Source organism: Syngnathus typhle, linkage group LG8, assembly GCF_033458585.1.
Source record: "Syngnathus typhle isolate RoL2023-S1 ecotype Sweden linkage group LG8, RoL_Styp_1.0, whole genome shotgun sequence".
In the NCBI taxonomy this organism is placed as follows: Eukaryota; Metazoa; Chordata; class Actinopteri; order Syngnathiformes; family Syngnathidae; genus Syngnathus; species Syngnathus typhle.
Window position 1 is genome coordinate 10,148,723 of NC_083745.1, and position 21,435 is coordinate 10,170,157.

Consider the following 21,435-nt stretch of genomic DNA (forward strand, 5'->3'; position numbering starts at 1 on the left):
TACATTCACTACACCCTTTACCATGGTCTATAATTTCTAAAATGATTTATTTTAACTGATAACTGATAATTGACTGATGAGCCGCCCCCAGATCATCCTCCAATTATCAGCAACCTTCTTAATTGATTGATTACTCTTTCATCTGTGATAGTCACCATCGACGGAGTGGAGTGGAACGACGTGAAGTTTTTCCAACTTGCTGCCCAGTGGCCAACTCATGTTAAGCACTTCCCGGTGGGAATTTTTGGTTACACCAAACCCGTGTGACCTCGGTAACCATCCGCTTGGAACCGCCAGACTCTTCTGCGCTGCACTTGTCTCATCCAGAGACTCCACAGAATTTGAGGGAAAGCCAACAGCAGTGATAGTTTTCCTGTGGAAATCTTACTGACTTCACATCCATGTGTTCAATACACACAGACACACCTTCATGTTGTCCTTCTGGAGTTTTTGATGTTGTTGGCTGTTGTTTGTTTTTTTTGTTTTTGTTTTTTTACACACTACAAAAAAAGAACAAGTACTATTTTGTAAAAGTTGTGCTACCGCCTTGGAGGTCCTTTGACAATTTGCCACATTTTGACGATGGCAGCTATGTTTGCACTTTGTTTTGTTTTTTTGTTAACATGTTATTATTTCTGTGAAATCCTACATGTATTGTTACTTTCTAGAAAACGGAGTGCGATGGTGATGTGCAGTGTGGCGTGTGTGACATTTTTGAGGCCATGTGAGTCATTGGAATATTGCTGTGAATCTTGACAGAAACCCTCTCTTTTCCAGTTCGTCCTTTTATTCTTTTTCCTCCCCAAATTCTAACTACAACGAAGACTTGGCTTTAGCGTACTTTAAAGCAACAAAGACAACTCATTTCGGTATTTTCTGGAAGGTAGCTATTGACTAACGCACATTTTTAGCACTCAAAAGTTCATCAAGTGATCCCAGTCCTGAAGACGTGACACAATTATTTAAAAACAGAGATAAAGAGATAAAAAAAGAATAAATCCCTATGAGCTAAATGCCAAAATGGATTATTCTAAGCCCTGATACGTTTGTAATTGTTATTTACCCAACTGATTTATTGTTATTCTCTTTGGGTGAACTGACATCGGGCTGATTATGACACTTTGGCGTCGCGTTTAATGCAAATGTGCCAAAATGAACTTTGTTGCTGTGTCCCACGAAACTTTTGGCCTGCTTGAAGTGAAACTCCTACACGCAAATGTGGTAGAGATCAGTATTAGCATTACTGGATTGTTGGCAGTGATCAAATTGTGTTATCAGTCACAATATTTGTATGTCCTAATCAATTTTAATACAGCAACACTGTGGCTGTAGATGCACATAATTGTTGGTGCGATTGGAAAACCCGCTTTGACATTACCGCTAGGCGTGATGCAATTACAGTACAATGAAATGTCGATGGAGTCTTGCCAGATGTCCAAATCACTGCCTGCTCGTGTGTGTGAATAGGCGTGCCCTACTTATGGTACTCCCTAACTATTGTTACGTGAAATCCTATGGACAAACTGCCTTTTGTGTGTTGTTTCTTTTTCTAGAGTGAAAAGTTTTTTTTTTTAAGTACTGTATATAAATATATATAAAATGTATTATTGTGACTTGCTTCCAACTAAGTAGAAAGCACAAATGGCTTACCTTTATTTCTTGACAAAATGCCAAATTCAGTATGTTTCCACAACTCAAGACGTTCTGTTCAAAACAACACTCTCCAACATTTCCCTTATTTTGTAATGCACTTTTTAGGTGGTTTATTATTGACACCCAAATTGGGACAGTTTGGATTTGAGGTGGGTTTTTTTTTTTTCTTTTCAAATGTAAACCACTACCTATAGATGAGATAAGACTGGTTCCTGGTTATCTCAAGTGTATGTTTGATTGCTTCAAGTTCCTTTGAGTGTCCTCAACACATCACATCTGTTACTTCCCCTTTTGCCACTTATTTTGTAGCTGCCATCTGCCTGCAGACTATGCAGTCTGATTTGGTCGTCTCCTGCGTTTTAAGAGGGGTCACCATCTTGTCTTGGCTGGGACACCAACTGGCCCTTAGATAATGTATCATGGAACTTTGGCTGTGAAGCAGGGGGGTAATTATCAAATGATTTGAAATAATCAAAGGGCAAAAGTGTCAAGTTTGTTGTGATGTATTAGACCTAAAATCCAGCTTTGCCCTAAATTTTACCGTAGCATGGGGGTGTTTTACAAGGCAGGACCAATGAGAGGCTTTGCTCTTTTGACACTTCTCTTAAATCTACCATTAAGTGATAAAACAAGAACGACGACACCTTGCCTTCTCATTGGTCCTGTTGTTTCAGATGCCACCCAGTGTCTTTGCACAAACCCTATTTTAAAGGACGTGACAGTATTTTTAAATTTACCACTAAAAGAATATAAGTTACTCTGCATGTTTTACAATAGTTGTAAATATGTTTGGGATTTTTATATATATTTTTTCTTTCCATGCTCTCACAAACAGCTGTGTTTAATAAAATTTGTAATCTTCTGTACAAACAAGCATTCCTTTATTCCAATCATGTCATATTCAGTTAGCTGAGATGGAGGGTAGGTTGACATAACTCTTCATTGGCGGCAACGGTTTAATCTTGCGTCCGGCCCAGCCTCCCTTCCTCTGCCACAGACCGCTTGACGGGCGGATACCGAGCCAGCGGTTGCGACCCGCTTTGCCGATGATCCTTTTGTTGTGGTCCACGTTGGACACGCGGCCCACCGTCACCATGCACGTCTCCAGTACCTGCGTGTTGCCATTGACTTCTTAGCAGATTACCTTTAGGGTTTGTCGTCATGTTACACCACGTGAGCTCACCTGAACCTGACGTTTTGACGGAAGCTGAACGATGGCTGTTCCGTTGACTTTACGAAGCAGAACACCACTTGTGCCTGATCAAGACAATTATATGTACGACAAAGTCACTAATTTAAGCCATCACATTCGATTGGGAGGGCCACTTAAAAGATGTTAAATAACTTAAAATATTCCCTTTATATTGAATGGATATTGTGAGGAAAATACAGATTATTTCCATTGCAAAGCATTTACCTGCAGCTCGAATATATTGTGATCCTCTCCCAGGTTGTACCTCCAGATTGTTGACCAGGGTGCCGACAGGAAGTGCTCCCAGTGGGTAGGAATCGCCCTCATTTGCTGACACTGTAAAACAAGCAATTCCTCCTTGCAACAGAACTCTCTGGGTGTATGACTACTGTTAATGACTGCTATTCCTTTCCTACCTGCCATGCGTGCAATGACGGGCGATGTTTTAATGATGTCTCCCGCTTGCATGTTCTCTGTCGCAATAATCCATCTTTTGCGGCTGCCTCCAGCCACGAGGGCGATGTCGGCTGACCTAGAGAGACCACAGCACACCGGATGAGGGCAGTCCTCAACTAATTTGACCCTTTGAAAAGCGGAGAGTGCTCACCTGCACGGGTCATATCGTACTTGAACAACCTTCTCATCGAAGGGATCCCGTCCTTTATCTTCCTCATATCGGAGACGTTGGAAGTCAATCATGCGGTACCTTTGTTTGTGGCCTCCGCCGATGCCATGTACGCTGATTTTACCTGAGGAGCACCAAAACAGGTGCCGATTACCATTATTGTAAACTCTTAACAGGCCAGATAGAAACAAACAACTATTCATGGCCAATTTTTAATACCGGTGTGATCTCTTCCTCCAGTCTTTTTCATCCCTATCGGTCGAACTGTGTACTTCTCGATCTGCTTCCACCGTGTTCTGTTCTGCTCCAGAGAGGCTGTAGTGAGGAATCCCCGGCATGGAGCTGCACTGGATGCAGGTAATAAGACTGGCACACATGCCAAAGCACTCAAGTTGACCTGTGAACACAAGAAAACTGCACAATAGCCTCTTGCAATGTTGTCATTTGTTCCTTGTGATATAAGATGCTGACCTGAGAGCATAGCAAGCCAGGCGGGGAGATGAAGAGGGAACTCAGGGCTCGACTCAAACAAGTCATCGCCATTACTCCTTTAAAAGCTGCATAGAATTCAAACTAGTACTGTGTGGGGCTACTTGGCGAGGTTATGAGACATATTTTATACGCTCTGATATTGCATTCGTCATATACAAAGTTAATATCATAAACGAAATTTGGTAATCAATGAAAAACAAACCTCTATCCGGTTCACTTCATTACAATTTTCTCCCTGGTCCGTCCTTCGTGGGTACGGTAAGTGCAAAGAACCGGGTCGCATGATAATGACGTGTATCCGGACGACGCAGTAAACGTTCATTCAATGTTGGTTTATTGTTGAGCCCTCGGCAATTTAACAGTTTCTAAAATAGCTTGCAGAGCCATTTTGTCATAACTTAATGTTAATAGAGTAACAAGCCCTTGATGTTCTTTCTCCCGTGAAAAAGATTTCATTTAGTACGGCATAATTGTGGTAGATTGGAATCGAGCACTCGGTGCTCGACTGTGTGGTCTGTCTGTATTGAGAGTTGGGGAGATGTTGACTGAGCGGGCAGTAAAAGATCGACTTGTACTGCATCCTTGCCTCCGTGTATTATTGGTGAAACAACCAGTAAGCAACCCACGGTTAGTGACAACACTACAACAGTGTATCAGAGCATAAAGCCACAACATGGTGTCAGAAGTGGGATGTTTTGTGTTTATCGTGAAGTGTTATAAAATGTTATAGGTTCGGAAGGAAAAAAAAAAAAAGATTGTTGAAAGCCATTAGGGTTGTTGAAACATGATTTGTTTGTAATTGATATATGCATGTCGAAATTGTGATCAATGTTGATACCAAAGAGTTAAGGTAACCGATACTAGATAAGCTACTTCTCAGTTGGAAAAGAGGGATGTGGTAGATTGGAATCGAGCACTCGGTGCTCGACTGTGTGGTCTGTCTGTATTGAGAGTTGGGGAGATGTTGACTGAGCGGGCAGTAAAAGATCGACTTGTACTGCATCCTTGCCTCCGTGTATTATTGGTGAAACAACCAGTAAGCAACCCACGGTTAGTGACAACACTACAACAGTGTATCAGAGCATAAAGCCACAACAATAATCATATACGCTTTTCACATATGTTATTGGAGGTGATTCCTTAACGTGACGCAATGCACGAGACAAAATGAAGCTTTTGCATTCAGATGCTAAATAATGCAATCTATCCGTTTTCTGAACTGATTATAATCCTCGTTAGGGTCATATAGTGAAACCAAACGCTGAATACATTTGGCCACTAGATGGCAGCATTAGCTTCTTTTTCACCCAAGCGTTTGCTGTGGAAGATATTTTTTAATTTACATTGCGCAGACAATGTTAGTTAATCTAAGGCGTGTTTTAAATTGAGCAAGATTTTGCCATATTTCACAACCACAATGAAAACCTTTAGTTAAAAATGTTACATTTTGCGAGACAAAGAGCAAAAACAAAACATTACGTCACGGAGAATCACTTGCTCGCAAAGGCTGATGGGAAAGCTGTGCGGTTTTGGAGACATTTTGCATTTAAAGGGGCTGGGCTAGCCGAAGGTTCTGGCTGTCGGTAAGGGTATCTTTGCGTTTTTTCTATATTGTAATCAGTGCGATCATCCGTGTACCCTCATATCAATATACTTTTATTTTCACAAATGTCCGCTCATGCTAATGCCTTGAAAATGTAAACGCACTGAGTCCGCACCTAGAAAAAAACAGGGAGTGGTGATGCTAACAGGCTAGCCGAGTTAAAAAGCCACTGACGACAGAGCTGAACCAATATTTAAAGCTTTACTCTTAACATTAGTGAAAACAACTCCGTGGATGGACTAATACGTGGTCGGGGACGTTGTCTTTAAACATGATCAATTACGTCATGATGGAGGACAACGTGGCATCTTCATAATAAACGTAATTGTTACAAATGATCTGCCTAATGTAGCGTTCAGTGGAATGCAATAGCTGTAACACAAGTTCGGGTAATAATGGTCAAGTAAATAAACCATTGAATGTGCTGCAACGTTCTTTGGTTGTAGTTTAGGAAATCCTGGTGTACTTAGTTTCAAAATATGATTCACGGTCATATAACACGTCCAAATGACATCACCAGATATTTTTATATTTGAGTTGGAGAAAGGTACCAGCTCTTGCTATCAAGGTAAACAGCAACATTGCTGTCAATGTGACCTTTTGTTTACAGATCCATATAGAAATGATTACAAGAAATGCATGAGTAAACCTCATGTTACACTTATCAGACAAATAAAAAGCTTGGTACAGTGGGTGCTTGTGGCAGATTCCTCGTTTTTTCCGATGGGCAGCCTGCCACACCCTCGTTGATGACTGCCTCTGCAATGTGGATGCTTGCCGGAAATGGCTGAATGATGGTATCCGGTGATGTAAAACGACGTAATCTGATCTGGACATGTGATGCTGACACAGACATGTTGTTTACTGATGCACCTGCTTCATTTTGAGTTTGGTTTCCATTCCAACCTGCTTGTCAATATGACCAAAGTTTGCTTTACGGGAAGATTTTTCAGCAAGTGAGCCAGCAGAAGGGTGGTTGTACTTTATATTTGTTATGAGTATCATATGGCCTATCATCAGCTTCCTTGGGTTATTGCATCTCATGAGCAATGTACTGGATATGACTGGAGGTTATGATTGTGGTTGTGTTGTGACCTTTGGTCATTGTTAAACATGAGTGAGCTTGTATGTAAAAACACATTCCTGACCCCCATTTTAAAATGTAACTTGAATCAGGACTTGCCCATTCAGATGTTTTTGGTGTTACTTGGTCTGTCAAGGGGTCTTGTGATTTAAAAAAAAATAACCTACAGTAACCTTACCCTAACCATATAGTTATGTAATTACTGTAGCGTAGCCGTATTTAATGCAGTTCCCACTTTGGTGCAGCATCCAAGTTGTCTTGTCTTGAATCTAAAAATGTCTAAGTTGAATAGTAAATATGGAAGACCTTTCTCCTACTTCAATTTTTACTCATTTCTCTAATGATTATTTGTTCAAATCATTTAGCGCAGATTGGAACTACTCCAGCTAGTGTAAAGGACTAATCAAGTGTGCATCTTTTTGTGTCTTTAAACTTTGCCATGGAGCCTTTCCCGTTGTGGCTCGTCGTTGCTGTTATTCCCTTCTGTGTGGCTGCAGAGGTGCACATCTCCATGGCTCCCTGCCCCCATCCAACCCTCTCTTTTGCACTGCTCTGCTCTTCCAGCGTTGGGCGGGGCTACCTTAGCTGATGCCAATTGTTGGCGGTGAAGCAGCAGGAAGGTCAGCGTCATCCTACAGACGCAAGCATCCCCTTTCTCCCTGTAGTGTACCTGCTCTCTCCCTTTCTCTCTCCCCCGCCCACAATGTCCTACATTTGCATGAAGGCACAGCGTCCTTTGTCGTTTCTCGAAGGGTCTCTGCGGCTGAGCGCTATCTATTCTGTGCGTGCTGTGCTGCTGTGTTACTGGAAGACACGTTATTATTTGATGAATTATGCTCCATGCCAGACTCGTAAGGCTCCGATTAGCAACGTAAACAGGTTAGTGTCATAGCTGGAATAATTCTTCAACTGCTCACCAATGGCTTCCCTTCCAAACAGTAAATTTGGAGGCTTGTTTTTAACTCAAGATACTCCGAGAACCAACCATTGTTATTTCCATAGTTCTGTTCTTTTCTATCAGGGTTCATAATAACATAACGTTCATACTGTTTTCCCATTTTGGTTTGAGATTACGATTTAATTGCAAAGCCGTCTGCCGGAGCTAGGAGCTCAAACATCTGTTGATGTGCAGTATGGTGACATGTATTGCATGTTATTATGCTATAAAATGTGAGACTGCCTGAATCCTGATACTTGGCAGGGAGCAGAGATTGGAAAATATGTATGAGCTCCTGAAAGCAGCGTCGTACATTTCACTCTTAAGAAGAAGCGACTTCATAGGCGAATTCAGAGTGTCGCCTTTTCTTTGTGCGTGCTTTTTGTTAAATGACAACATGTTCAAGATTAAACAAAAGCTATGACACGTTAGTACCTCTATAAAGACTTGGAAAAAAAATAACAAGGGCGCTGACTGCTTTATTGTATCAAAGCAGAGCTGTTGTCTCCGACTGGCACCAAAGTGTTTTTCGCCTCTGTATGTGCAGATCTGTATCGAGTATCTGAGGCCTTTTCTTATATGGACTTTTCAACCACTCAAACATGGAGGAGATGTACTCCAATGAACTTCAATGCATAGCCAATGTTTGACAAGCTCTGGTCAGTTTGATGCTCATCATGGTATCTCACTGAGACTGGACGGGCTACACGGTCATACTTCGCCCAGATCTGACTCAAACTAAATATAATGACCGAAGAAAAGAGGAGACTTTTCCGGTTGCACTGAAAGCGTCATGAATTCTTCCGAAGATTAGAGTAAGCCGGTCCAGGAACATGAGAGTAAAGAAAAAAAATCTTTAACTTTGGTGCCACTGCCAATTTCTAATAACAGAGTTGAGCTGGATGGGAGATGCCAAACATCAGGGTAAAGTCATAATTAGTAGATAGTAATAGTAACACACCCTTTTTGAATGGTTGGACCAGGTTTGCCTTAGCCAGAGTAATACTGTATTTCAAGGCAGTGAGGTTTCCACGGTGAAGGTTGCAGCTACTTGAGATGTTAGGAGGTTATTATCTTTTTTGTCATATTTTATGGAAGGGGCCTACACTTTGATTCAAAATGGCAAAATGGAGAGTGATCAAAACCTGGAGTTGGCCAACTGGCATAATTCTCCCAGATGTTGGCTGACTTTTATCTCTCATTTTCATCCTTACTGATGCTCCAGCGTGTGAGCTCACTCACAGCTGCCTGGATTTCAAGCTGGAAGGGCAGGGCCCCTTTTTGTATATAGCGGACAACTGAAGTGGCTCAATGAGTCACTGGACTGAGAAAACAGCTTGGCTCACCATACAGTACCGTCAAACGGCGACATTTTCTCAGCCAGGCCAAGACTTGGCTTAGCACAATAGGATGTCAATAATATACACCCTAAAATTGCAAGGTCTCAGATTCTCCTGGCTCCTTTTGCATTGTCATCAGTTGTGTAATGCCATCTTCCACTTTGTGTATCGTCTCCAGGTTTCCCTGAGCAACTGTAAAGATGTCCACAATGTTGTATGCCCGGGAAGAGAAGCTCGAAAAGCTCTCTCAAGAGGAGATCATATCCAACACCAAACTGGTGATTCAGGGTTTGGAAGCCCTCAAGAATGAGCACAACTCCATTCTCCACAGTCTCGTGGAGACTATCAAGTGCCTGAAAAAGGACGAAGAGGCCAACCTGGTGCATGAGAAGTCCAACCTGCTGCGCAAGTCAGTGGAGATGATTGAGCTGGGACTTGGTGAAGCACAGGTAACACCGGATCAAGAACTGGCAATATTGATGATTGCATGTGTGTTGGACCATCGAATGATTCACACTCTTTTCTTCCTGTCGTACCTTTTGGCTATTTCAGTTCAAAGCTAACCTTCTTAATGTTTTTGCCTTCCTAGGTGATGATGGCTCTGTCCAACCACCTGAATGCGGTGGAGTCAGAGAAGCAGAAGCTGCGCGCACAGGTGAGGAGGCTTTGCCAGGAGAACCAGTGGCTGCGGGATGAGCTAGCCAACACCCAACAGAAGCTGCAAAAGAGCGAGCAGAGCGTAGCTCAGCTCGAGGAAGAAAAGAAACATCTGGAGTTCATGAACCAGCTCAAGAAATATGATGAAGACGTCTCCCCCACCGTAAGTCAAGTCTCACTGTAACTTTACAGCTATTTTTATTCCAAATCAAGCCCTCACTTGATAATTATTCCAGATGTATGGTTTAAGAAGTTCTCCATTGACCCGTGACTGGGTCCAACTCATTCTCAAAGAGGGCCACCGTGTAGTTATGGTTAGCCTCAGGGATTGGTTCCAATGGTGAAACCATATAAACGGGTCATCGCTAGGGGTGTAAAAGTTCACCCAATGTATTATATAACTAGATTTGTCATTTTTGAGACGTCATTTCCTATTTTGATTTCTTCTTAATCTCAGCAGGAGGAAAAGGACAGAGAAACACCAAAGGACTCGCTGGATGATCTCTTCCCTAATGATGAAGAGGAGCATGGCCAAGGAAGTAAGACCTACATCATTTAGCAAGGACAATATAGTGTACTCTCTCCAACTTGGATATTTGTTCCAATTAGATTTTTTTTTTTTCCTTCCCTGGCCTCATGCTTACATTGCATTTTTTTTTTTGCCTACGCAGTGCAACATCAACACAACAGTGCAGCAGTGGCTGCGGCCCAGCAAGGCGGCTATGAGATCCCAGCTCGTTTGAGAACACTACACAACCTGGTGATCCAATACGCTTCTCAGGGCAGGTACGAGGTCGCTGTGCCCCTCTGCAAGCAAGCGTTGGAGGACCTGGAGAAAACCTCTGGACACGACCACCCCGATGTGGCTACTATGCTCAACATCTTGGCTTTAGTTTATAGGTTAGAAATGACTCTGTTTGGCAATTTGAGCTGTCGCCCATATTTCCTGTCGTTTGTTCCAATCGTGTCACTTCTTGCTGTTAACTGTCTTTGTCTCCCAGGGATCAAAATAAATACAAAGAGGCTGCACATCTTCTCAACGATGCTCTGTCTATCCGGGAGAAGACCCTGGGGAAAGACCATCCTGCTGTAAGACTCCCATTGTCATGGCAACATCAACATCGACATGTTAATGTTCTATTGGTAATCGGTCTCAATTGCTCAGAGACTCGGCAAGAATGTATTTGCTGTACCTTCTCTTTTATTTACTCCCACTGCCTCAGGATGTATAGATGTTTTGCCCTTCTACTCAAAAATGGGTTTCTGATATGTTCAATTATCTATCTTGATGTCAAATACACAGAGTTGGCGCATAAATCAAGCTAAATCAGATGTTACAAAATGTTGGTTTAATTTTCAGACTTTAGAAAAGCCTTTTTGCAATTTCTTTGAGAATTATTTTGCGAAAAAAATGGTGCATTTCATTTGCTATCGTCTCTCTCTACGCGTTGTGCAGGTTGCTGCAACATTGAACAACCTAGCTGTACTCTATGGAAAGAGGGGGAAGTACAAGGAGGCCGAGCCTCTGTGCAAGAGGGCTCTGGAGATCAGAGAGAAAGTAAGTTAAACATCCCTGGCTTCCACAACACCTGACCTCGGAGCTAGAACAGTGAACAATTAGCTCATTGTAAGAATTAACACCAGCATCTATAAAAGAGAGAACACTGTCATTGTGGGAAAGGAATTGTGGCAAAGCTTTAGTCACACCCACCGATTGCTGATCAAAACGTCTCAGGCTCCCGGGGGTCGCAACAGAAGGATAGATGCAAAGAGAAGTAATGAGATAGACTCATCGATATGTTGAAAAAAATGTGTATGCTTTCCATCAGGTCTTGGGGAAGGACCATCCCGACGTGGCCAAACAGCTGAACAACTTGGCTCTGCTGTGTCAGAATCAAGGCAAGTACGAAGAGGTGGAATACTACTACTGCCGTGCCCTGGAGATCTACGAGTGTAGGCTGGGCCCGGATGATCCCAACGTGGCCAAAACCAAGAATAATCTGGTGAGTAGATGTGCCACAAAGGCAGTCGTTGTGCAAAGCAGCAGCAGCATCTCGTCAGCTGACTTGCTTGTAGCTCCCTGAAGCTGCGAGATGGAAATAAAGTGATTTAAATGACTGAACATGAGTAACTGCACAGGTTGCTTCCTTCTCTCTTGAAGTCTTCTGGGTTTATAATTTAAGTATCCCTCCTCCTCTGTGTTCTCTAGGCGTCCTGCTTCCTCAAACAGGGAAAATACAAGGAAGCTGAGATTCTCTACAAAGAGATTCTGACTCGAGCCCATGAGAAGGAGTTTGGATCGGTTGATGGTAAGGACTTGCTCAAGCTAGTTCATAACAAAGAATACTAACATTTGAAAAAAATGCAAAAGTAGAATAGGTTTACTTTTAATTGCCCTTCAGTTTTTTATTTAGTCTTTGTCCTCCGCTATTGTTTCATCTTTTATCTACTATTTATCTCACACTAGTGAAGAGTGCTGGACAGATGGTTAAAAAGTGGACGGTGTTCTAAGCAGGCTGCCTGCCTTCACCATTTAAAGGACTCAGAGACTCAAAACAAAGGGCTTTTGGAGAAATAAAAAGTGTTGGACTCAACTCTGGCAATTGCATTCTCTTTTAGTTATGACTGAGAAAGGTGATTTCATTCCTCCTGAGATTAGATGCGCTTTGAATAAGAAAGGAAAATGGCTTTTGTCAGCTTTTCTTGATAAATTTCTCTGACAGTTTTATCTTTCAAATATTACCTTCAACAAGATTTCTCAGAAGAAAAGTCCCACACCTACAAAATCAGCCACAGTTGGTTTTCCATGTAGTCAATCACATTTAATGCAAACTGTACTGTATCTACATCCATATTTTAGATTGTTTTTCTTTTCAAATTTAAATTTAATCTACTATTGCGCACAATGCAAATACAGAAACAGATTCAACCTCTATTCTTGAAGGGCAATATGCTATGCTCAGCCAGTTCAAAACATCATGAATACTTGATCACGGACTCAGCAAAGGGAATTCCACTGGTGTTGCACAATTGGTCGAACCTCTCCCGTGTGTGTTTCTGCAGCTGAAAACAAACCTATCTGGATGCACGCCGAGGAAAGAGAGGAGATGAGCAAGGTGAGGTTTTCCATGCGATCCTAGTTGTGACGTTTAGAAGTCGTACACAGGAACAATGACACATTTGAAAAACATTAAAGCAACAAACAGGTCAGTTTAGTTCAGATTCCACTTTCATCATGCAAAACCTTAGACTCAGTCCAAACCCCTTTGGGCAAGTCATTATTATAGATCAACAAAAACAAAATCCTGTTTGTCTGGTTTACACCACTCCCTCCCTTTCACAGTTGCCTTTTTCCTTTTACTTCCAGGGCAAGCACAGGGACAACACGCCCTATGGAGAGTATGGAGGCTGGTACAAGGCCTGCAAAGTCAACAGGTGGGGCCCACTTGCTGTCATAAAGACACTTTGAATCATACAGCGTTAAGCAGTTATAAGAGAAGTAATTATGAGGGGAAATCAGAAAATAAACTTGAAGTGCCGCAACTTGAAGACTGGAAATATCCCGTTTTCAACGTGTTCGGCCCTCCCTCAGCATTCTAGTTTGAAGTCAACAACAAAACTATTTTAATAAATGTGTTGATGTATCTTTAGATAAATGCTGATATCAAGGTTTGTACATTAAATATCGTTTACGTGATTATTTACTAATTCAGGTTTGGGTGCTGTGAGTATTTAATATCTGATTTAGGGAAGTCATGCTATGTGGATTTGTCCCGAGCAAGAACGTCAAGTAGTGCTCTATTGCACAATTCTAGTGAGAGTGAATATCTCTCATGCCCTAGTTTTCTGGAACGCAGCACTCCATTTCACTTGTGTGATTTAATCTACCACACATACTAGAGCAGTTATCAGCTCCCCATCATCCTGGAAGCAATTGGGACATTTACAGTAATGTCATGAACTGCATTATTCATGCTTTGCTGCCGAAATGGTTTCAAAAGGTTTCAAGAAATGTAGTTTGACTAAAGGTGATCAAAACGGTATGCCTGTTTCTTGTCTGCAGCCCCACCGTGAACACGACGCTGAGGAACCTGGGGGCTCTGTACCGCCGTCAGGGCAAGCTTGAAGCTGCCGATACCTTGGAGGAGTGCGCCGTTAGATCCCGCAAGCAGGTTCGCCACATTTCAGAAATGAACACGGAACATGTATGCGCACGAAACAGCCAAGCGTTTCCTGTTTATTTCCCCAATTCTGAAATGTATTAGGAGAGTCAATCTCATTCTATTTTTTTTTTCCCTCTCTCTTTCAACATTGCTTTGGATCCAGAGCAACACAGTAAGCCATGGCCGCTCTAGAGCCTTCACCTTTCACCCTGAAACATAACTCTCCCATTTCACAGCCATAGAAAATATTTCTTCTTAACTAATCTTAAATAACTTCAAAGGGAAGTCAAGTAACAACAACATTGATTATTAATTACGTTTTTGGAATATGGATAAAACAAAGGCATCTCATAGGGTGGCCATTTTGCCACTCGATGTTGACTGAAAATAACTCAGGTTGCATTAACCATATTTTTATGAAGAAAATATTTGACTTGTCTTTCCCTTTAAATATTCCCATACAACTACACACATTCATCCTTTATCCTCTTGCTAATGTTTAACTTTGTGATTATGATTTCTTTTTCTCTGTGTGTTCTTCCCATTAGGGTATTGACCCCATCCATCAGACACGCATGGTGGAGATCCTGAAGGACGCAGATGGTGACAGGCGAAGGAGCCGGGAGAGCCTGGCCAGTGTCAAGTACGAGAGCGGCTCCGAAGCTGGCGAGGAAGTGAGTATGGGCGTGGAGTGGAACGGGGTGAGTACAAATCCACTTGAACTGAGTCTTACAAGCCGGTGGCCCTCATTGGAGGAACAGGACATCTTGATCATATTAAAGGGGGCGTTGACTGGTCTCAGAAGTTTTTTTTTTTTATAACCATTTTACAATGTGATTTGTTAAACATTCTGCAATTGTCACCAATTAATGACAATAATATATAACCCAAGTGCCTTGTTTTGATCTGGACTCGACGTACTCTGTGAATGTTTTCTGTACTAGCTCCCTTTTGCCTTGTCCTTCCAATGAGAGGTTCCCATCCAAATCTTTTTGTTGAACGAGAAAGCTGATTGAGTGTCTTGGCACGGCGACATGTCCTATTTGACAAGTGTCTCAGTTCACATTTTTGTGTTGCTGTTCATTGCTTGCCGTGTTCTGCTGGCATGGCTTTTTCACAAGAGGAGTTGTAAAAATATGGCACAGGCTCATGCTGCAGCACCTTGGCACCCCGTAATTCACATACGAGTCACCATCAAAAAACAATTAAATCTAGAACTCTCATTAGCATGTTCCTAATGTGAACCACAAAATATAAAGTTGACGTTTTCCAGTGCCCAATAGTGTGTGCACCTAATATGCAGGTTAGCTGCAGTTTTAATGCTTTAAAATCCGTGCCGGTCTTTTTGCTAAGACATTGAGCGCAACGATTTGTGCACTTCGAAAAACACCGCTACTGTAGACGCGTGTCCTAGTTAGCAGAAACCCCGTGGTTAATTTTACATGACTGTGCCAATAGATGCGTCTCGACTGAGCCTGTGCTTCTCACACACTGCAGTCCCGTCCGTGCTTTAAACATGCATGCAGCCATTTCTAGTCCAGTCATTGGACTTAACCCATAAACATGCGCACTAATGCACTGTGTGCTCTCACAGCGGTGGCGTATTAACCTGATGTCTGTTTCTCACTTTACTGTACATAAAGGAAAAGGGTGGGGCTGTGTGGTAACACTTGTGTGAGTGTGTGTCTCCATAGGTTTGAATGCAATTGCTATGCAGTAATGCTTCATAAAACGTAATGACATACAGATGTTTTCCCTAAAATGTCATGCAAATGACATACGAGACCCATTATTTTTGCTTTTATTGACTCATTTGCCACAATTAGTTTGACTGCAGGCGTGACGACTTTCCAGCCATCTTTTAATTTTCAAAGCGAGGTGTACAGCATCAGGCCCGTACAACCAATGAGCAAAATTGTGGAAATCTTTGTAGAGGCATAATCACTGATACGTTAGTCTCTGCTGAGGTCTAGATGATGTCAACAAAACTGTGGATGTGTTCATGAATGTGTGTGTGTGTGTGTTTTCATAATATGCGCAAATTGACTCCTGCTTTTTGCTTCCAGCTAAATGCTTGTCTGTTTGCATGCTGTCTTTTTTCATCCTTGGCTTCCCCCCCCCCTGTCTTCACTAACCCTGTTGGTTACTATTGCCATGACAACCAATCAGCGTGTCAATCAAAATTATTTTCTACATTCAGTGGATTGTACTCTCCCTTAACGTCTCTGTTCAAGGTCACCTGGGTTGATATGTAGTTACAGTAAGTGGTTTTGTGTGAACTGTTGTACTGACAGGGAAAGTGGAGGATTAGGATCAAAATGTTACATAGGCCCGCTACAAAACGTCTCAAAATCCCGTCCGGTTAATCAATGCTCACTCGATTTTAAGTGTATCCATTTGAGTGCTGATGCTTGCTAATGGTCCATCTCTGCAGCAAACACTTACTGTGGCAAGTTCAGATTGTGCTGCCCAAAAAGGAACCAAAGACAGCTGAGTCACAGCAACTGCAAACACCAACTTGGTGCAATCAATGATCCTGCTTGTCATCGTTTGGTTTCATCATTTTGCGTGGGTTTAAATTATGCAAATGGTAGAACTTTCCACTGGCGGAGCTATGATATATATTTTTTCCCCCTTGAGGGGCGGCGTCTGCAAAACAAAAGTCCCCCTCAAGCTCCGCCAGTGGATATTACATTTGCTACCCCTCCTACCAAAATTGTCCAAATTCCAAGATATTAACTTGAGATGTTCTACTGTAAAGTCCTGAGAATATGTTTTACGTTTAGATCAATGAATTGGAGTCAACAAATCTTGGTCTAGTTGTTGGAAATAGTGTATGGTAGGAGAAAGGTAGGAGAGATGTTAGGAAGGAGGACCAACCCAGAGCTGGTCATCTTACAACCTGTGCCCTTTTTGTCTCTTTCTCTTTTCTCTCTTATCAGGCCTAAGCCATCAAGATTATCCCTCCATCCCTCTCTCCCTCCCTCAACCAATAGCTAAAGGATATGTGTTGTCGCCTCTCTCCGTTGCCCTCGCCCCCCTTCTCCCCAGCAGAGAGCGCCCCTCTTCCCCTCCCTCAGCTGTCACATCAGTCCGCGGTCCGACCGAGAGCTACCGGGACGTTTGGTCTTCTCATCTTGGCCCCCTCCTGGTTTTTCGTCTCTCTCTCTGGCACTATCCTTTCCTTCTGCTAACCTTATGTTGGAAATTTTCCCCCAGTGTGGTTGTGTGTGGTTGTGTGTGTTTGTGTGTGCGCGCACGGCTGTGTGCGTAACCTCAGTCTCGCTCCCTTCATTTTCTTTCCCTCAATTGGCTTGTATGTATGTTGCGCTCAGTGTATTCTGAATAGACTGAATTCCTGTCTCTCAATTCGAAAACCATTATCACACTTTACTCATTTTTTATTTAAAAGTTGCCAAGCGCTCTATTTAGCCACATTATCTGCAGGTTTTTTTGTGTTTAACGTCGTGAACTAATTTTGAGGTCAAACGGCTAAATTGTCGTGGTACTATATCATTTCACGTTCATATCAAAACGTTCGCATCTGAGTCGACCAGAGAGAAAGAGAGCCTATTGTTCTGTTACAAAGATTTCAAAACAAAAGAGCTTTATTTTATTTTGTATGATTTGTTTACATTTCTGTGCACACTTTTCGCGGTTGAATGTTAAGGCAGTCGTATTTAAATAAATCGCAGAATTGTCAGTATCCGATTCTGACATCAAGCTGTTGCCATGGTAATTCATTCTGCCGTTGCGCTTCCCGTTTTCAGCGTCCTTGCTCTTTGCTCTCCTTTTCAGTGCGCTCCACAAAAGGTTGCGCTTGCAAATGAGAAAACAAACGGCATGATTTTGTACATCGTGTCAGGAAAGACCAATTAGAGATGAGATTGGGAGCTTAAGATCAGGGGATGCTTTGAGAATAATTGTCAATTTCTGTCTATGTGAAGCCCTTTGAGACTGCTTGTGATTTAGGGCTATACAAATAAACTTGACTTGACTTGACTTGACTAGATTCAAATGTCGCAGTCTCAAAAATATGCATTATTGCCTTTTCTTCGTGTAATTCAAGCAGAAGCCGCGAATCGCAGTAACGTTTAGTGAGTGTATTTGTGTGTACAGTCACAGCGGTCACACACTTAAACATCATCACCTCGGTGGAAACGTTTGTTTTTTTTCTCCACCTCAACATCCACAACAGCTAGTTCGAGTGTTTCACTTTTAACACCTTGAAAGTGTCGTCGTTGGCTGCTGTGCTCGTGCTGCATTCACTTTCTGGCTTCGGTCTTCAACTTGCCATGATTCTTCATTCCTTTCCATGAGTGCATCTATACCTCTAGTAGTTCAACCCTCAGCTTTGGAATTGACCATGTGCAACACGTAATTATAATATCAATAATGTTGTGTTAGTGGAATGCCTATTTATTGAACTGTCGACTCTTGACATATAGCTAAAGTGTGACTTCATTTCTCCAATGTAGAAGAATATTACCTTAGTAGCACTAGTAGTAGAACTGCGTCGTCATATTTACCAATTTGCATTGTGAAGATGGTTGCATCAACACTTGTTGGTATCTCAAATAAAGTTTTTTCATTTGTGAACTTTCTCTTTTCCAGTGGAATGTTTATATTCAAACTATTTTGGGGCCACCAAAGCTAGCTATAATATCCTTCTTTTTTTTTTTCCAATATCGCATAATATCTCTTTTTTTCCCAATAGCACATTAACATTATTGAATGATTTCATAACTATTTTACATGTTCAGAATGTTTTTTCCTCATCACACCATATTAGTGAAGTCACTTCAGAGTTCTCATTCACACTATAAAATTCTCATTCATAATTTAATAATAATTAACCAGTTGTCTAACAACACTGCTATGTAGATTTGATGTGATTTTTTTATTTTACTAATTCTATTTAACTTTACAATAAAACAATTTACCAATTAGGCAGCGGGGTGTGCAATATTAACGCAACAAATATGATAATATAAATGCACCACGGACTCAAAATTAAAGAACGTAAACTGGCCATATGTGGCTCTACAATACAGTGCTGTTTTTATTTGGGAATTTACTTTTCTCCATTAAAAAAGTACTTCTCTTATGTCGACACTGTTTCCCTTTGGAGTTGTACTTCACATAATGGCCCTTTGATATTTTTTTGTACTATCAGCAGATTTATTTCTTGTGGTATAGGAATTCTACATTCGAACCACTACTCTGTATAAATATAAAATACATGTTAGAAAAAGTGGCACAAATTGTGCCACCTTCAGTGTTGACAATGTACAGCTCCCTCTGTTGGCGATGAAGCTTACTTCAACCAAATATTCATATCTCGATCCCACTTGCACTTGTTAAATATGTCCTGATAAATGGCTTATGTTAATGTAGCCAGAAATGAATGATAAAATAATTCTCTGATGACTTGAGTGTTATTCAAGGTTGTGTTCAGGGTTCCGATCCGGTGGCTTGATGAGTGCATATGTGCAGGACGGCAGCGGAACCCTCCAACGCAGCGGCTCTCTAGGCAAACTCCGAGACGTCCTGCGACGTAGCAGTGAGCTGCTAGTTAAGAAACTGCAGGGCAATGGACCGCCTGAACCTCGTAGCACCAAGTAAGAACTGCAAAAGAAAAAAAGATTTATCTTTGAAGTCTCTCGTCTGCGTGCCATTAACTGCTTCTCTGCTTGCCAGCATGAAGCGAGCGGCTTCATTGAACTACCTGAACAAGACAAGTGATGAGGTGTTACAGGTGAGGAGGCACTATGTGACTTTAAAGCACAGGTGTCAAACTTAAGGCCCAGGGGCCAGATACGGCTCGCCACATCATTTTACGTGGCCCATGAAGACAAATTGTGCATCAAATCCGTGTGTCAGTACTAGAATTCTTGAATAGTTTTCACTTTTAAAAATATCTTTTTTTTTTTTTTTTTAAATATTTGACCAGTTTTTACTAGTCTGATTTGAAAACGAGTTATTTGTCAGTTTGTTTTGTAGCTTATACTGTATATATTATGAGGTGCTCATACATTTATTTGGGTTGACAGTCATAATGGCCCTCCGAAAGAAGCGATGACTACAATGCGGCCCGCGAAAAAAATGAGTTTGACACCCCTGCTTTAAAGGAAATATTATTATTATTCCTGGAGTTTTTTGAACAAACATCAACTCAATTTTCTATCATGTCCTTAACAATCACATCTCAGTCTCAGCCTCGAGGAAGCAATAATTTGCGGGTGAGCCGAGGCCTGAGCTCCAGCACCATGAATCTGTACTCCGGAAACTGATCTCAACTTCCAAGCCGATCTTCCAGACCCAAAGATGTTTCTTCCTGATACTCGCATCCAAAGACCCTTTCACTTGTTTGAGTGCACTGGGATTCTTTTGTAATTGTGCCTGCCTTCCTTTGTCATAGTACAACGTTGCCACCATTTTGATTCCTTATCATCATTGTGCACTATGAGTGTTTTTTAGCGCCATGACACCAAGCTCCTTTCCTCACATATTCTGTGCCAGTCTTTTTTTTTTTAACCATGCTGAGTGTTTTTTTTCTGCACAGATGCTGTACTAATTATGTATTTGATTTTAGTCTTGATGAAGAAATATGCTGTGTAGCGTTTTTTTTTAAATTATGTCTTGTAAATTTGACATGATTGTTAAAACTACACTTGTCTATAATATTTGCCTGTTGAGATGCGCTATTGGGTTAAAGCTTTGGGACACGGAGAGAATGAATACCTCGCTGTCGTCACGTGACTCACGAACCAATGTACATTTGGAAGTCAAATAGGTTGCTACTTTCACGTCTTTAAGTTATGAGTTCACAACACTAACCAGACAACTCATCACTAATGAGAAACACCCATATTAACACCTCTTTGTTTTAAAAGTGTTTAACAGTAAAACGTCTATAATGATGGAAATTGGGTCACTGATTGTGCCCCTTTTTCTGGTGCCATGTCATGCGAGGTTAAGTAGGGGTGAACAACTCTGACTTGAAATTGTTTACACTGATGAGAAAAATAATGCTTGTTAAGATTGCTACAATGTGATTGTCAATGATTTGCACAATGCCTGTCTTCTGTCTTTTAAACGAAGCTCCTCAAAAGAACTGGAATACTGGCTAATTATTATTATTGTATTTGGGCACAGAGGAATAGAACAGTGATTAATAGAACAGTGATTCTGTTAGTAGGCAGTTGCTTCCAAGATGTTCAAATCTTGACTTGATTCAGAATTAAAATTCACATTTTTCTCGCCATGGTTTGTCATGTCTTTAAAATGTTAAGTGATTAAAAACAATGCTGCACGTTTCTATTCAAATGCCAGTTTTTGTCTCGTGAACAAATAGAGCCAATATACCCAAAAAATATAGAAAATATTCGAAATGGTTGTGCGCACTTGTGTAACCATTTTACCTGGATTGTCTATTTTTGTACAGATTATTCATATAAAATGATTCATGCTGATCTTTTTTTATATAGCACATAAACCTTTTAATAGCATAAAGCTAACATGAAAAATGAAGTGTGCAAACTTAATTTCAGGCGCAAATATTGACATTTAAAAACGATGTGGCAGCACAGTGATGAGTGGTGATAACATCAGCCTCACAGTTAGGAGTTTCTGGGTTTAAATCTTGGTACTCCTTTCCACATTGAAAGCTCATGCATGCAAGTTTGT

General features: G+C 41.4%; 3 protein-coding genes across 11 annotated transcripts in view; 2 read left to right on the forward strand and 1 right to left on the reverse strand.

Moving 5' to 3' along the window:
* Positions 1–2,526, forward strand: part of zmp:0000000755 (phosphofurin acidic cluster sorting protein 2) — a 33,711-nt gene extending 31,185 nt beyond the window's left edge. For all 3 annotated transcript variants that reach the window (XM_061285603.1, XM_061285604.1, XM_061285605.1), the window contains one exon: positions 152–2,526. In XM_061285603.1, the coding sequence (XP_061141587.1) occupies positions 152–267 (116 nt within the window). In that variant the 3' untranslated portion in view covers positions 268–2,526. The remainder of the gene's footprint in view (positions 1–151) is intronic.
* Positions 2,513–4,270, reverse strand: mrpl2 (mitochondrial ribosomal protein L2). The gene is made up of 8 exons (XM_061285614.1): positions 4,165–4,270; positions 3,942–4,027; positions 3,690–3,867; positions 3,453–3,594; positions 3,262–3,377; positions 3,071–3,181; positions 2,837–2,910; positions 2,513–2,764 (listed from the first exon to the last, which is right to left on the reverse strand). Exons 2-8 carry the CDS (start codon positions 4,011–4,013, stop codon positions 2,555–2,557), a joined length of 903 nt encoding a protein of 300 aa, XP_061141598.1. The 5' UTR covers positions 4,014–4,027; positions 4,165–4,270; the 3' UTR covers positions 2,513–2,554.
* A 1,146-nt stretch (positions 4,271–5,416) lies between these two features.
* On the forward strand, positions 5,417–21,013 carry klc1b (kinesin light chain 1b). 7 transcript variants are annotated; one of them, XM_061285606.1, is made up of 16 exons: positions 5,417–5,545; positions 9,105–9,375; positions 9,516–9,746; positions 10,041–10,122; positions 10,255–10,483; positions 10,585–10,672; positions 11,040–11,141; positions 11,413–11,586; positions 11,793–11,892; positions 12,647–12,699; positions 12,951–13,018; positions 13,647–13,755; positions 14,295–14,447; positions 19,243–19,367; positions 19,447–19,504; positions 19,959–21,013. In XM_061285606.1, the coding sequence occupies exons 2-16, from the start codon at positions 9,127–9,129 to the stop codon at positions 20,037–20,039; spliced, it is 1,902 nt and encodes a 633-aa protein (XP_061141590.1). In that variant the 5' UTR covers positions 5,417–5,545; positions 9,105–9,126; the 3' UTR covers positions 20,040–21,013. The 7 variants fall into 7 exon arrangements, with proteins under 7 accessions (XP_061141590.1, XP_061141594.1, XP_061141592.1 ...); XM_061285610.1 differs by having other exon boundaries at positions 14,295–14,420; XM_061285608.1 differs by having other exon boundaries at positions 10,044–10,122.
* Positions 21,014–21,435: the final 422 nt, after the last annotated feature.